At 38.5% G+C, this 15,000-nt stretch overlaps 1 protein-coding gene across 1 annotated transcript in view; it reads right to left on the bottom strand.

Annotated features, from left to right (window-relative positions):
* Positions 1-5,370: 5,370 nt before the first annotated feature.
* Positions 5,371-15,000, bottom strand: part of LOC138019888 (atrial natriuretic peptide receptor 1-like) — a 24,701-nt gene continuing 15,071 nt past the window's right edge. The window contains exons 13-20 of the mRNA XM_068866848.1: positions 13,381-13,555; positions 12,241-12,381; positions 11,203-11,326; positions 10,579-10,647; positions 8,635-8,809; positions 8,407-8,505; positions 8,093-8,184; positions 5,371-5,674 (exon numbers count right to left, since the gene is read on the bottom strand). Coding sequence (XP_068722949.1) covers positions 5,567-5,674; positions 8,093-8,184; positions 8,407-8,505; positions 8,635-8,809; positions 10,579-10,647; positions 11,203-11,326; positions 12,241-12,381; positions 13,381-13,555 — 983 coding nt within the window. The 3' untranslated portion in view covers positions 5,371-5,566. The remainder of the gene's footprint in view (positions 5,675-8,092; positions 8,185-8,406; positions 8,506-8,634; positions 8,810-10,578; positions 10,648-11,202; positions 11,327-12,240; positions 12,382-13,380; positions 13,556-15,000) is intronic.

Below are 15,000 nucleotides of genomic sequence, written 5' to 3' on the forward strand. Positions count from 1 at the left end.
TAGTGTGGACGGAAAACATTTGATGCGTTTTCAGAGTGAAACCTCCGTTTTCAAATTTATCTGGCGTGGGGTGGGAGGTGTAACTGTACTTTTGCGAAGCCGTGCAATTTATAAACCGTATTTTGCAAATTGTCTCACCGGTGTGATAAGGCATACCAAGTTTTTAAATTTAAACTAATGTAAATAGCTTTTTTACTTAGAAATGACCTCGGAGAGGTCGATACGTGGTTCTATTTTATCGCTAGTTTTTATCTTTACACATCAAAGGCAATCCTTTACAGTCAAACCACGTGAAGCGTGCCCCTCAAGATTACATTAATGAGTTGATTATTTGAATATTGAACCTGCTAGTCGTTTCAAGAATGCAATAATGAATTGATTATCGGATAATTAATTGAACTCACTACTCGTTCCAAGAATACGGCTAATTCTCTATTTTCGAATTCCCCATAATACACTTTGTTTGCCCCCCCAAATTTTGCATAAAACCATTGTTTTCAAATGCTCTTGGGAATATGCAGTGTCCCCAAGAGCATTTGAAAACAATAGTTTATGCAAGATTTGGGGGGCAAACGAAGTGTATTATGGGGAATTCGGAAATAGAGAATGGGTTAAATGTTAAAAAAAATCAAGTTACTGTTGACTTTTGAAATGACTAGCGAATTTCATATTCAAATAATCAATTCATTATTGCATTCTTGAAGTGACTAGCGGGTTCAATATTCAAATAATCAATTCATTAATGTAATCTGGAGGGGTACGCTTCACTTGGTTTGACTGTAATACTCTTATGCATATAACAGAAAGAGAATAGAAAACAAGTGACCTTTAAGTTATGCATGTGAGCTGTGATCATAGTAATTTTAAACCTCCAATGTACAATACAATACGGCTCAAAGTCGAAATAGGTGTCAAGTCTTGGGGCGTGTTAAATTTACAAGTAACATTGTCCAGTGACTTCAGTATCGCAAGTATATTTGAAAAGGAAGTAATATATCAAAAGCGAGTGCGAGTGTTTCATCGGGGGTTCCAAACACCGAGCCAGGGAAGGGAAAAGGTCCTGGGAACGAGGTTGGTATATGTTATTGTAAAGAGCATTTGATCATTAAGCACTTAATGACTGGCCCCAAGGGAAACAGTGAGTTTTGTTTCCCCGAGACCCTCAATGTTGCCCGAGGCGAAGCCGAGGGAACCAGTGAGGTCGAGGGGAAACAAATCTCGCTGTTTCCCGAGGGGCCAGTCATTTTAAAGTGTTTTGTTATACCTCCCAACTCAAAATAGAACAATACACAGATAAAAATTATTTGCTTGACGTCGGCTGGCGTACAGATTTGCCGCCGTTTCAAAGGTGCACGACCTGATCACGTGTGAGTCGAAAGTTCAAGTTGTTGTTGCCCTAGGGCGTCATGAAGTTTTGTTCGCCCTAGGGCGTCATGAAGTTTTGACCAATGACACGTGACACGTTCTCCTCCAATCAGAAAACGTATTTGAGATGGGAGGTATAACAGATATATATGTTAATTTGCGCTATAGAAATGTATTAAATAATAATAATAATAATAATAATAATAATAATAATAATATTATTATTATTATTATTATTATTATTATTAATTACGGAGTAACATAATATTACATTTACTATAAAACTCGTCTGTGCTTTCCCATTTTCGATGTTATCTTGCTTAAAATAAACACGCATCAACAGCACCAAAGTTGACGCGGACGAGTATAAACAACTATTTTTTTTTTCGATAAAAGAGACAAAAAGTTCAAGCAATTTCAGGCACGAGAGAAGTTAAGATGAGCAACTTGGACAATAAGTGTTCATTGGAATGGAAATTTTACTGTTTATTGTTATGGCAGATTATGCTACTTTTACTGGCTTTTTTTGTTATATGTATTATAAACTTATGCAGTAAATGATCTTTTAAGTATTTATATTTTTTTACCTCTCGTTAATTTAAAAAGAGACCCTGTTCATTTTATGCGTGCACACTCTCCAAGCTGGTAAGGGATGGACCATTCTTTATTTTTTTTAAGGGGTGGGGGAAGGTTAGGCACTTACCAAAAAAAACTCCTGTAGAGAAAAAACTGCTTTAAAAAAATTAGTGCAAGTGGAGCCATGGGAAAAGATTGAGCAAGTGTTGTCTACTGCCATCATAATTATTATTATTTTTGAAATATTGCGCGCCAAAAAAAATCATTCATTTCATACCCCAGAAAACTACCCAACCTCTCCCCGCCCACCCCTGAAAAATATAAGGGTACGTCCCTTACTACTTACTGTCTATCTTGTGTTGGCTGCTAATCCCTCCAGCTCATTGATTTTGTTACCATGGCTCAATTATATGTGTTGTCGATGGTTAAAGTTCTGTATTTAAGTACAGCTCCTCTCCGTCAGGTCTCGCTCTCATCTCAGGCCTTTGAAAATACACTTTGAAGAAGAGATTTTACGGTAATCTGTAAACTAGAAGTGGAATATTCCTAGGAAGTGGTGTCAGCCATCTTAAGAGGATTAATGAAAACTTCAACAGGGTTCGTACCGGGTCATGGAAAACCTGGAAAGTCATGGAATTGAAAGTATTTCAGTTTCCAGGCCTGGAAAGTCGTGGAATTTAATTGTCGCTCATGGAAAATTATAGTTACGTGTGGTACGTAGATTATTGCAGAAGTGGAAGCAAGGGCTAAATAAAATGCAGACGAGTTATGTCAGAAAATACCCCAAATTCAAGGACGATTTTGACAATTTTCGAAACTGGCAGCTAAACTTTCGGTCATGGAAAACTGGAAAAAGTCATGGAAAAGGTCATGGAAAGTCTGAAAAACTCTTAAGAATACGAACCCTGTTCAGTATTATTTTTGTGCCCTAGGTAGAAGTGCTGTATTGATTGCAGCAACACATTTCGAGATAAATGAAATAGAGATTTTTTATTATCAGTATTATTATTTCTGAGTTTAGTGAGGTTGTTCTGTTTCATTTCACTCAAATAACTTGTGAACGGTTATTAGCTGACTAATTTTGACTACGTCTGAACAAGTGCAGTTTTGCCTTGAATCGGAAAACAAAAGTCTTTTGTGAAACTCAGAAACTTTGTCTGCGATATAGCTTTTCAGGTTATCTAATTTTGTGCAAACCTTTTTCAGCTCAATTACTTTGAAGAAAATGGTGGTTTCGTCTCAACGGGGTTTCCATTTTTAGTTAATACCATTTCTCATCGCTGAAAGATCAGTACAGGTCTGAGAGGTCGTGGTCGTGACTAAAAGGTAGTGTACAGAATACCCCTTGAAGGTGGAGAATCAGTATACATAGGACAAACAGGGATTATTCCAAACGAGAAAAAAAAAAAGAGAACACGAAAGTGAAGTCAGACTGACCAAGGAAGACATTTTATGCGGTAGACTGGCTTCAGCTGAACAACGCATGGAAAAGGAGGACGGTAGTTTAGCGCGACACAGTGCAGAATGTAACAGAGATCAATTGGAAAGAGGCAAAGATAATAACCTTAAAAGAAAACTAAGACAGAGAATTATGATGTTGAAGGGATTGCGCGCCCTGGTGAAAAACAGAGGATTTGAATAGCTGGAACACTGGAACCCTCCTGAATCGGTTTTTTCATTCAAAGAAACATCGGAATATTTAAATGAATTTATTATATGGCTACAATAGTACCCGCGCTCTGATTGGCTGCTGAGCGGGCAAGATTTTCTTGTAATGACCGGGCATTGTGAAAAATTTTCTCGGCTCGACGACTCTTTTGAGTTGTGAGTAAAATTTACCCTAGATCTTGGCGTAATAAAAACAAAAATTGTCCCATTGTTAAAGAAACTGTGTCTTGTGGTTTTGATCGCATCGCCAGGTTCGTTTCGGTTCAGTGAACGCGACCTCGAATTACCTCTTGCGCGCCCAAGCGGATGTGGTCAATTACTTCCAGTGTTTTTATTGTATTCTTTTTAAGAATAACGCTAAAAAAGACATATAATAAATAACTTATTAACCTCGTCCGTTCGGTCCTTACAGGAAAATCTCAGACCGAGGCCTTGATGTATTGACCTCGCTATTGCTCGGTCAATACATAAATAAAAGTTTATTTCTTTGACTAGAGGATAAGCTTGATATTGATCGAAAAAATCAACTTGCATAATCGCGTAATGGAAAACAATAATTTACGTGGGATAATGGAAAAAGAAAAACTGAAATATATAAATGATGATGAACTAGAATTTCGAATCTCAAAGTTTTCCTCTTACACTGAAAAAAAAAAAAAAGAAACGAGCAAAAATTCCGACATGACCCTGTGATCGGTAAAACTTTTGGTCCCGTTTTGTGCATGTCGTTCCCGGCCATTATAAATATCGACTACGACATTTACAAAACGATTGTTAGCAGAATGAGGTGACTGTGGGATGTGCAAATGGCAACAACGAGGCCCTATTATGGATTCTCAAGATACGGGATATTTTGGTAAAAGGTGGCGTGAGGGGTACAATGTATCCCCATTCACGCGGAATCACTAGAACCACGTGACATTTGGCAAGTGTTAGCTATGTTTCGGCAGAGTCACCCTCGAGCTCTGTCAACATAACAATTAAAATAAATGAAACGAAAAAACTCTGTTTTAGCGCTTACTTAAACTAGGTGATGTGGTAAATGTAGTCTCGCAGGTCACACTTTGTTTACTCAATTCAGAGCGAATAAAGCCAAAGGAAGACTCTTTCAATAGTGTGTTCTATTTTTTTTAAAACTGGAATCTTAAAGACCTTTGTTAGACATCCACTGAAACCCCACGAGGAACTTCCTTACGTTTCACACAAGGTATATTCCCAAGCTTTACGAGACTGAGAAATCCCGAGACACTGAACTGAGAAAAAAGAAGACATTCCGTTCATTTCATTAAAAAAAGTAACAACGTTTTAGTGTTTTGTCACAGATCTGGAGTATTAACGTCAAGGCACCGATTTCAAAACGGTTGGTCTCTCGGGTATTTTACCTCCGTGAAGGCACTTTAAAAAATTGGGATTTTTTATCTTTGCCTTGTTAGCCCAACGGGACTTTGGCATTAGTGTCAAGCGAAAAGTATAGATTCGAGTCTTTCACCCTTCTAAATCATTGTCTTCGTCTTAAAAACTCATTGCCGTAAGTAAGAAATCACTTTTGGTGAAAGTCAACTAGTGTTATCCTATGAAAAGCGCTTGCGAACTGAATTAAACTGAAATCGCCTACTGAACGCAAGAGGACATGATTTCGAGTTCATAGCATGCTTTTTGTTCTATTCTTTGTTTCAGTTTCTAAAATACTTTATTTTATTCAAGAACAATCAACCCTAAGGAAAGCGTCATATAAATAGTAGTTATAATAAATACAAATGACAATTAAAATAAATTTAATTACATCAGTAAAAAAATAACTTTATACAAATCTTTTTTAAAAATATTTCTATCTGACCCGTGTGTATTGTATCAAACAGGATTCGGCTTGTCAATCCTAAAATATACAACAATCTTTGTGTGATATATCTGCTCAGGGTGAAATTTGAAGATCGAAGTTTATTTCACTGTTTTTGTATCACTTAAAGTTATGTTCTTGTAAGGTTGCTGCTTTGCTAAGATCTGGTAGTGGTTTTGTGAAGCCATCCCGTCCATTTAAAAAGTAAGTAAGCAAGGCTCCTTTTCCCTGCGAATAAAACCAAAATGCTCAAGTGAAGAAACTTGAATACTTGGTAGTAACAACTAATAAAATATTAGCGGGGAACACTCTGCCTTTAATCTATATTTTCACGGGAACGTGAAAATTTTCCAGTCCCGTTATATCGAATCTGGCATTTACCAATGAACAAATTTCTAGTTTCTAAAGAAACTGTGGTGCTGCGTCGGTGGGAGATTGAAACAGGACAATTTGGTTTTATCGGACGTGTTGATAAAGGTCGAATTACCACCGTGAACGATTTGGAAAGCTGACGTTTCGAGCATTAGCCCTTCGTCAGAGCGAATTTAGGAATTGTGGCTTTTATGCGGGTGAGGAAGAGCTTTCCAATTGGTGGAAATGTGGTAACATGAAGTTGTGAATAAATTAATGGAATGAGAGGCGTTCATTGATTCCGTGAGGATAGAGTGTACCAAGTTGAAAGAATAATTTCCAGATTTTGTTCCAGACATTTACCAATGACTCTGCCTTTCGTCCACGGCAAAGTCGAGTTTTAAATCTTACAACTACGTGAACGGGAAGGTAGCATAGGTCTTTCATTCGTATGCTATAAGAATAATAATGTCTTTCGACATTTTTTTGCTAATATGCGAGCGTGCATTGCCAGTAGATTAATTGGACCAAACTCATACTGGTACCCAGCAGCCCGGTCAAATCTAGGTAAGGGACTGGGTGTCTAGGTAATGCTGCTTTTTCTTTTTCAAAAACAACTGGTTTGCGCACGTGCCAGCATCTTCAAGTTTGAACGAGATTACAGCTCAAAACCGTGCAATCTTAGTACGCTTCTCCAGATTTTCATAATTTACTCCCATGCTACTTGACAGACGAGCTGTCGGCCTTACAGAGGCGCACCATGAGAATTATCTTTGCGCATGTCAACTATCGTGAGGCAATTGGACGCGGCTTATTTGGAGACACTTTTTGATCGAAATTCAGGCCTAAACGGTCAAAATGTTTCAGGGCATTCGTAATAATCTTGATCACAAATTAGACAGATTTTTACCAGAGTAAAACAAAACAGAACGCCTGGTGGCGTTTACATGGGATGCTGCTGTTTGTGTAAAATCTGAAGTTTGGTTGCAATGAAGCCAATTGAGAGTCACAAGAGACGTGGTAAAAGCGCTAAGGAGCTCCAAGAAAGTGAAGGTTGAGTGGTTGAGTGTGATGAGAATCGAACGTTTCCTTTTCGACTTCAGGCGTTTTCATGAATTTGTATGGCCCACATTCAATAAAAGCAGTTTTATTTACATTTACTTGTGGTAGGAACCGGAATTGACGGCAAGAGGTGTAATATTCTCGCAATCATCGACAAATCCATTCAAAGAAGGGTTACTTAGGTTGCTAGCTCTTAGAGCAGACCAAGACCATTTGAGGGATACTTTCTTCTGCGAATTCAGTTTGAGAACGCAGTAATCCGAAGAAGGGAAATGACACTCAAGCGAATTTCAGACGTGGTCTGCCACAGACATCCTACTTGATATTACATGGCCGCGCAGGGATACGAATTTTATCTTCGAGTACTGAAAGTATCTCTCACGAGTGAGCGAAGCGAACGAGTGAGAGATACTTTCAGCACGAGAAGATAAAATTCGTATCCCCAAGCGGTCATGTAATGTTCTGTTTATTATATAGATATTGATGAAATTATCCAGATTTAAAACATCTTGTTTTTTTCATTTTCAAAATGATGAAAAAGTGGAACCCAACTGCTAAAACACGCATGTTGTGTAACATGAAACAAGATATGAAAAGCAAATCATGATAATGTAAAATTTTGCAATAAAAATGTTAATGTAAAGTATCTTACAATGAAGAAGAAGCTCGCATTTTATTGGCTAATCGTGTTTGTTACCATGACGACACCTATATCCTCACATGTGAAAGATAAAAATGATATGTTCACCGCGCGGTAAAGATAAGATTTTTTAGTAAATGGCGAAATCCTGGTATTTCATCAGTATCTATATAATAAATGTAGTTTTATTATAAAAAACAGTCGAAGATATCCGTTACCATTTTGTAACACGAACAGACTAAAGAATAACTCTTTCTACGGCAATTGTACGATCACGTGTTCAAACCCCGTTTAAGCCTGGATTTTTATCAGGCATCTTGGAAACTGCATGAGATGCTCATTTCACCGTCAGCGATGGCAGCGGGTCTCAATTTTTTATCATCATACCATTCTTTTCTATCAAACTATTCTTGTCTCAGAGTGTCACATCTTTAGAGAGATATGCAAGACAAAATCATTGCATTTCAATGCAGTTGTAACAGAATGATTCCTGTAATATTAAGATTAGAAATCGCTCTTGGCGATCCAATCGCAAGCCAGTTTCAAAACCCATATTATACATTCATCATTCAACAAACGAAAAGACCATTTACCTTCATCGATGTCAAGCCTCTTTCTTCTACGTGATAACCGCCAATATTATCCAATATTACCTTGCATTGAGGACTCACGTGGATTCTGAGGGCTAAAACCAATAAATCTTGGTTGGATCATTTCTACTGAGAAACTATTTTTAAAAAACTGCTTTATAGCGTGCTAGGCAACAGAGCCTTATCCTCATAACCCCGGCCGACCTCCTAACTATCGGCTCTGTCACCAGCCCTCAAATATTGACGCCCTTCTGCGCATCAGCCACTGTTCCATTAAAATGGTCCAGTTACGAAACCATCATTTTAAAAATACTTACCAAGTCCACTCGATTCCATTCTAGAAGCAGTGTTGACCGTGTCGCCAAATAGACAATATCGTGGCATTTTGAGACCAACAACACCGGCTACGCAAGAACCTGAGAAAGAAAGAGCAGATTCGTTTTCAAATCATTCCAAAAGAAACATGCACTGTTGAGACAAGAGCAACTGTTTGTCTCAAAACTATAAAGCTGAAGAAAAAGACTGGTCATGACAAGAAACCTCACCCGTGTGGATTCCGATTCTTAGCTGGAGTTGCTTTTCCGGTAAATGCTTGATCTTAAAATGACACATGTCACTCAAAAGGTCTAACGACATGTTGGCAATCTCCCCTGCGTGCATGATACCGTTTCGGTTCGGTAGACCTGACACCACCATGTAACAATCACCAATTGTCTCAACCTGTTGGAGGAACAGAAAACGATTAATACCAAGACGCCAAATCATGAAAATTAGTAGAAAGCGAACTGGCATTGTTCTTTTAGGGGATGCATAATTAGAAACGACAGATTTGGCCTTAACGCGAAACGCTCTAAAATATTGATATGAAATGGAAGAAAGACTGTAAGTAGGTTTCCGCGGCAGATTACCAAATTTGATTATTTGTTTTTGCTTTTTATATTTGTCATTGGTGATATTTAGCATCACGTTAACTTGAAACGGCAAACATCAGACTGCTTCTTGTCAGAAAAACATGAAAATCCGTTTATTCTGTTTTTTATCTCTATTTTGAGAAATTTACCGCCAGTGGATATCCGTAAATAAAAGGCGATAAAGGAGCTGCAATGAAGCAAGTTTCTTCGTTATTTTGGCAAAATGCAAACTTCAGGTTGATATTTGCTGTTTGCCGTAGATGTTGACTTTGTAGGTCAAATCCGGGGTCAGGTTGAATTTGTTTTTCCGAGGTCAAACTGGTCATCCTCATTTTACGTAGGTTGAATATGCACTCTATCTATCAACCCCTCAAAAAGCATTGAAAACACCCTTCACTCAAGCTCTGTCTTACGCATCCGTCAACACATTTCCAGTTCAATGTATCTTGTCATCTTATCGGTTTCTGTATTCATACACTTATCCATTCAGTCTCAACATTACAATATAGTAAGGGAACAAAGAATCGTACTATTCACTTTCCGGTAAGCTCTTCACCACTACACTACAACGACAAACATGCTCAACCCAACACAGTTCTTTTCATTACTTACTTTATTATAATAAGTCAATTGATACATGATCCATGTATAATAACCAAAACTAATTCTTCCTTGACTCTAGTTTTTCTCTAGGCTTAATTTAGTAGGCTCCAAAAAAGTATCTTAAAATCATCTGATTGCGTATTCAACATAAACCAATTGAACGAGATAAACTAAGAATAAAGCCAGGATTCGAGCCAGGATCCGAGCCAGGATCCGAGCCAGGATCCGAGCCAGGATTCGAGCCAGGATCCGAGCTAGGATCCGAGCCAGGATTCGAGAGCTAACCGTGACCTAACCCAGACCTAACCAAACCAAAACGAGACCAACCCTAACCTTTAATTAGACCTAACTAGACCAGAACCAACGCAAATAGACCTAACCTAACCGATTCGAGACCTAACCTAACCGAGAGATTCGAGAATAAATAGCGGAGAAAGCTCATCTTAGCTCGAATCCTGGCTGGAATCCTGGCTCGGATCCTAGCTCGAATCCTGGCTCGAAGTTTAGGTATCCTCCAATTGAACCTGATGTAAAAACGGATTCCACCCGAGAACGAATTTGAACGGCAACATAGACACCGCGGCGATGATCAGCTGAAGCTCTCCACTGAATAGTAGTCAAGTCAGCGCTATGCGCTTTGTTGATCACCTTGATGGAGTTTTATCGTGTAATCCTAAAAAGGAGTTTGGTTGTTAACTAAGGTTTCCTCGTCTCGAGGGGAAATAACCTCAGTGTTAGTCACCTCCACTTGACTTCTACTTATGCAGGTTTTCGAAACGCGCCTCAGGCAACAACAACAACAACAACTGTCAATGTCAGGACTACACACACAAGGACGACCAAACTCTACCAAGTATGCAGTTATGAGGCTAAAACCATTTCGAATTGTGCGTTGACCTGAAAATAACGGAGTTGAATTTTGGAAAACTTAAATTCGTAGTCTAATTGCTTTACCGATTCACCGGAGATGCCTACCTTATAAACATCATGACAATCAATAATGTGATCAAAACAAGTGTAGAGATCATTCAGCAAGTTGACTATCTAAAAACAACAATGTAGATGTCAATACTTCTTAAATACCATGCCTGTGAGAAAAGTCTTTGAGAATAGCCGTAAAAACAAGTAATTAAAAAACCGAAGAAGCACCCGAAAACCTAATTCCTAAAAAATATATAATGTACGTGAACAGTTTTTTGTATACGAAGATAGAGAATGTTGGTGGTTCAATGCAGCTCAATACTCCGGATTAATTAACATCACTCCGAAACAATACTAAACTCAAATGGAAAAGGACAAGAGCATGAAAGTTATCAGTGTTAGTGCTATGTCCATCTAATTTTAATGGAGCGTTTTCACTCACGTGACCAGCAGCCTTATTGGATTACATAAGAATAGAGTTCAAATCCCCGAGGATTAGTTTGGTACACCATCATGGCCGCCATTCCTTTGTTTTGGAACATCAACATGGCCGCTGTGACGTCATGAGAAAACGCTCCATACATAGCGCACAGTTAGTTAACAATTAAAAGAAATAATATGGCCGAACAAATGTTTTGTGTTTTCATCATCTTTTTTTTACACTTCTCATACATTTACCTCCAGTGGTTTACTATCGGAAGCCAAGCAAGTAAATCCTACAATGTCGCTAAAGAATATTGTGACCTGATCGAATGCCTCTGCAGTGACTGGTTCACCTCGCTTCAACTGCTCAGCGACACTCCTGATAACAAATGAACGATACCAGGATTACTGAGTAATATCCCAATTCAAGGAAAACACGCGGGCAAACAAGGACAAGATAGACTAAATATTTATGATGTAACTTCGATGCTTGCGGAACGTGCACTTACAATTATCGTTCGCATGGCCTAAATGTCACTTGTCAGCGTCAAAATCATTGCCAATACCATTGTCTATGTCATAATCACTATAATCGTCATTGCATTATCATTGTCAATGCTGCAACTGTCAACGTCATTGTCATTTTTACCCTCAGTATCAGTGTCATTGTCATGGCCAATAATATCATTACCAACGCCTCTGTCAATACAGCAAACAATTGTAATCGTCCTCGGTGTCAGCGTCAAAGTCGTTGCAACTATCGCCGATGTTGACATCAACGTCACAATTGACATCGCCACTGAAATTTTCAGTGTCACTCAATGCCAGTGTCAAATTTATTGCCGATGTCATTAGCAACATCAAAGATAATGCCGCCAGTGCGTTCGTCATTGTCATTGTCAGTATCAAAGTCATTTCCAAATAATCACAATCGTCAATGCCACAATTAGTACTTTTTTGTCGTCGACATCACCATCGTCATGATCTTCGTCATCTTCATTGTCATTTTCGTTGTCATTGCCATCATCAATGTCATGGTCAAAGTCATTGAAAATATGGGTATTAACAATGCCATTTCAGTGTTACAGTTGTCATCATCATTACTATTGACATTGCACCTTGCCATCGTCGATTTAACAAATTGGTGTCAGTTTTTCATGCGTCTGTCCTGTTTTTGATCATGAATTTCGCCTTAACATTGTCAAGGTAGCTGTGGATCCTCGTCGCCAAGCACTAGGTCTCCATCAATGTTCATGTTAACGCTGTTGTGCGACTGAGTCGCAGAAAACTTACTTTGGGAGCATTCTATAGAGCAGGGCGTCAGTCTTTGCTTTTTCCTCTTCAAGCTGTTGAGTTCTTTCTCTCACTGTTTCCTCCAAGTGATCCGTGTATTTTTCCATTAATGAAATCATGTTGTCCATGATGTTGATTTCTCTGAAGACAAAGAAAATAAACCACGCCTTGTCATCAATGAGAAATTATTGAGAAGAGAGTTGGCCTCTATATCTACATCTATATGTCCCAGCACCCACCAAGTCCCACGGCATCGCTGCCAAGCCGGCCACATTTTGCAGGTCTGGCAACTGCATGCCCCTCTCTTATCGAATAGTTAACGTCCCACAGAGTTTTATGTTTGTGAAGACTTAAAGTCTGATCATTTGCAGAAAAGCAGCACTTTCTCCTCAGTAACAGAGTATTCAAAGACCGTGTTGGTCCGGCATGAGTCACTACAAAATCCGATGATTCAAACTGTCTTTTGTAATATTACTGGATAAAGTTACGGGAAGAAAGATAAACGAGAACTTCAGTGCGGGCAGTAACATTGACAGTGAAACACAGCAGAAAAGATGAGAAGTGAAATCCGATCCATTCTTAAACATTTTCGCAATAAAAGATGGTGCAGCGCATTTCACTGAACAGGCGCAGAAGGTTGACCAGGGATAATGTGTCTATAAATCATTAAATCTTAAGTTCAGTGAAGGCCTCAACCTCGTCCCCGGGGTATCTCTTTTTCCCAAGAGACTCTGGGAACGAGGTTAGTGAAGGCCGATGGAAGAATGCAAATTATGGATATTTCCAGAGCGTAAAATTATATCAAAATATCGGATAGAGCGGTTTTCAAATGAGTGTCGTAAAACCAAAACCAAAGTAATTACTTTGGCCAATCAAAAATGACGGAGACAATCCAGTAAACCAATCAAAACTCGAACTTATTACACGGAGCTGTCGCAAAGGGCGTAAAATTGTGCACACGCGAGCAACGATTGTTTTTGGTTTCACTTCTGATTGGTTGAAAAAGTGGCGCGAGAACTTTGAACCAATCACTGAGCTAAGTAATCATAAACCAAAGTAATTCACTAATTACTTTCGACACTCAATTGAAAACCGCTCTATTTGAGCTTATATTAGGTATTACAACGAAGCATAACTTACTTGCCTCCGTTGATTTTCTTAATTGTTTGAAGAATTTCATTGAACTTTGGCCTTAAGTTTGGCTCTTCATTCCAACATGAACACATCATTTTTGTGTAAAGCAGGTCATTATACTGAGTTGGGATAAGTGGACGAAAAGGAGGATTCTCAAGGTTTTGAACTCTGTGAACGATGGCTGGAACAAAACAGATTTTGCAGAAAAATGAATGTGAAGTGGATGTATACTCACAAATTAGGGTTTATGCGACCTCCATATTGATGGCCGTAATGGTGTAAGACCTTAGACAGCAATGACCAGAACCAGGTTGCTGACCAGCGGTTTTCGTTAAAACAATGCTTTGCTGGGGGTGCTAAGTCTCGCGGGCTCAGAAAATCTGATTGTGGTCATTGTTGTTTAAGGTTTTCCTGGTGTAATCCCACGTCCCACATATATATATATCCTTGTCTCAGGAAACTGGGTAATTTAGGCGAAAATTTTTGATTTCGCTATTCCTCTTACCTCTCTCGCAATTCCCGACGAAAAAAATCGGAAATTTCCCTTAATTTAAAATTGAAAAGAATTTGAGTGGATCAGGAAAAGTCGCAAGGGATGGAAGATACAAGAAGTATAAATTGTAACTACAAAAGCTAAGGCAAAAAATTTGGATCTCAATAAATCTTGGAAGTTGTTATACTGAGTAAACCAGGAGCCCATGACAGGGAACGAACAACAGCGATATATTCCTGTCACGGCATTTTCACAGACCGATTTATTTTTAGTTTGAATTTATCATGAATGAGACTAGGCTTAGCTACATAATTCCCCAAAAATTGTCTAAAATTCTTTCCGGAATTTCCCAAACAAAAGCTCTAAAATTTTTTTAGAAGTGTCTAAAATTCTCCCAAAACTCTCTCAAATTCCCGAAAATTCTTATAAAATTCGTTTCTTACAGTGCGCAGTCTGCCATATTTGCTATCAAGCAAAGATCCGGATTCCGAAACTACGGTGAGAAACCGCTGCTTAGATGCACTGTAGGACTCCTTTTGGTGAATAACCGCTGATAAGGAATGGATATGAACGGACTGACCCCTCTCCTGGTCGGTTGGAATAAAAAAATACACGTTTTGTCCACGTTTTTGCCGGTGAAAAGTTTCCAACATGTCAGGTGAAAGTTCAAATTGCTCTGAAGTTCTCGAAATTGTCAATTTTTTTCTAAAATTCCCGAGAATTTTTAAAATTCTTTTTTAATGTCTAAAGCTGAGCCTAAATGAGACTCCCGCAGGAGCCCGATGACCAATCACAAGAAAGTAACTTGACGTCATAGCGTCACTGAACCGGAACTTCGTTTGTTTTTTGCGGAAAAGATAGTGTAAAAATAGGTCCCTCTGTAAAAATGCCGTAAATTCAAATTTTTTTCCAAAAAATGGGAACTTGGCCATGCTTTACTTTAATTCTTATTTATGACATTCCTTTCTGTTATTCATCAATTTTTATTTTACGAACATCTCGATTAATTAAACTTTCACGCAACTGACTGAACTTCCTGGAAGGGCGTGTTGAGGTAGCAGGTGAAAGCGGGGCTAGTAAATTTATGTTACGACTATTTATGAGAAACTTAAAACTCCGTTTAAATTATTTAT

The sequence above is a fragment of the Montipora capricornis genome, chromosome 10, assembly GCF_036669925.1.
Source record: "Montipora capricornis isolate CH-2021 chromosome 10, ASM3666992v2, whole genome shotgun sequence".
NCBI classification, from domain to species: Eukaryota; Metazoa; Cnidaria; class Anthozoa; order Scleractinia; family Acroporidae; genus Montipora; species Montipora capricornis.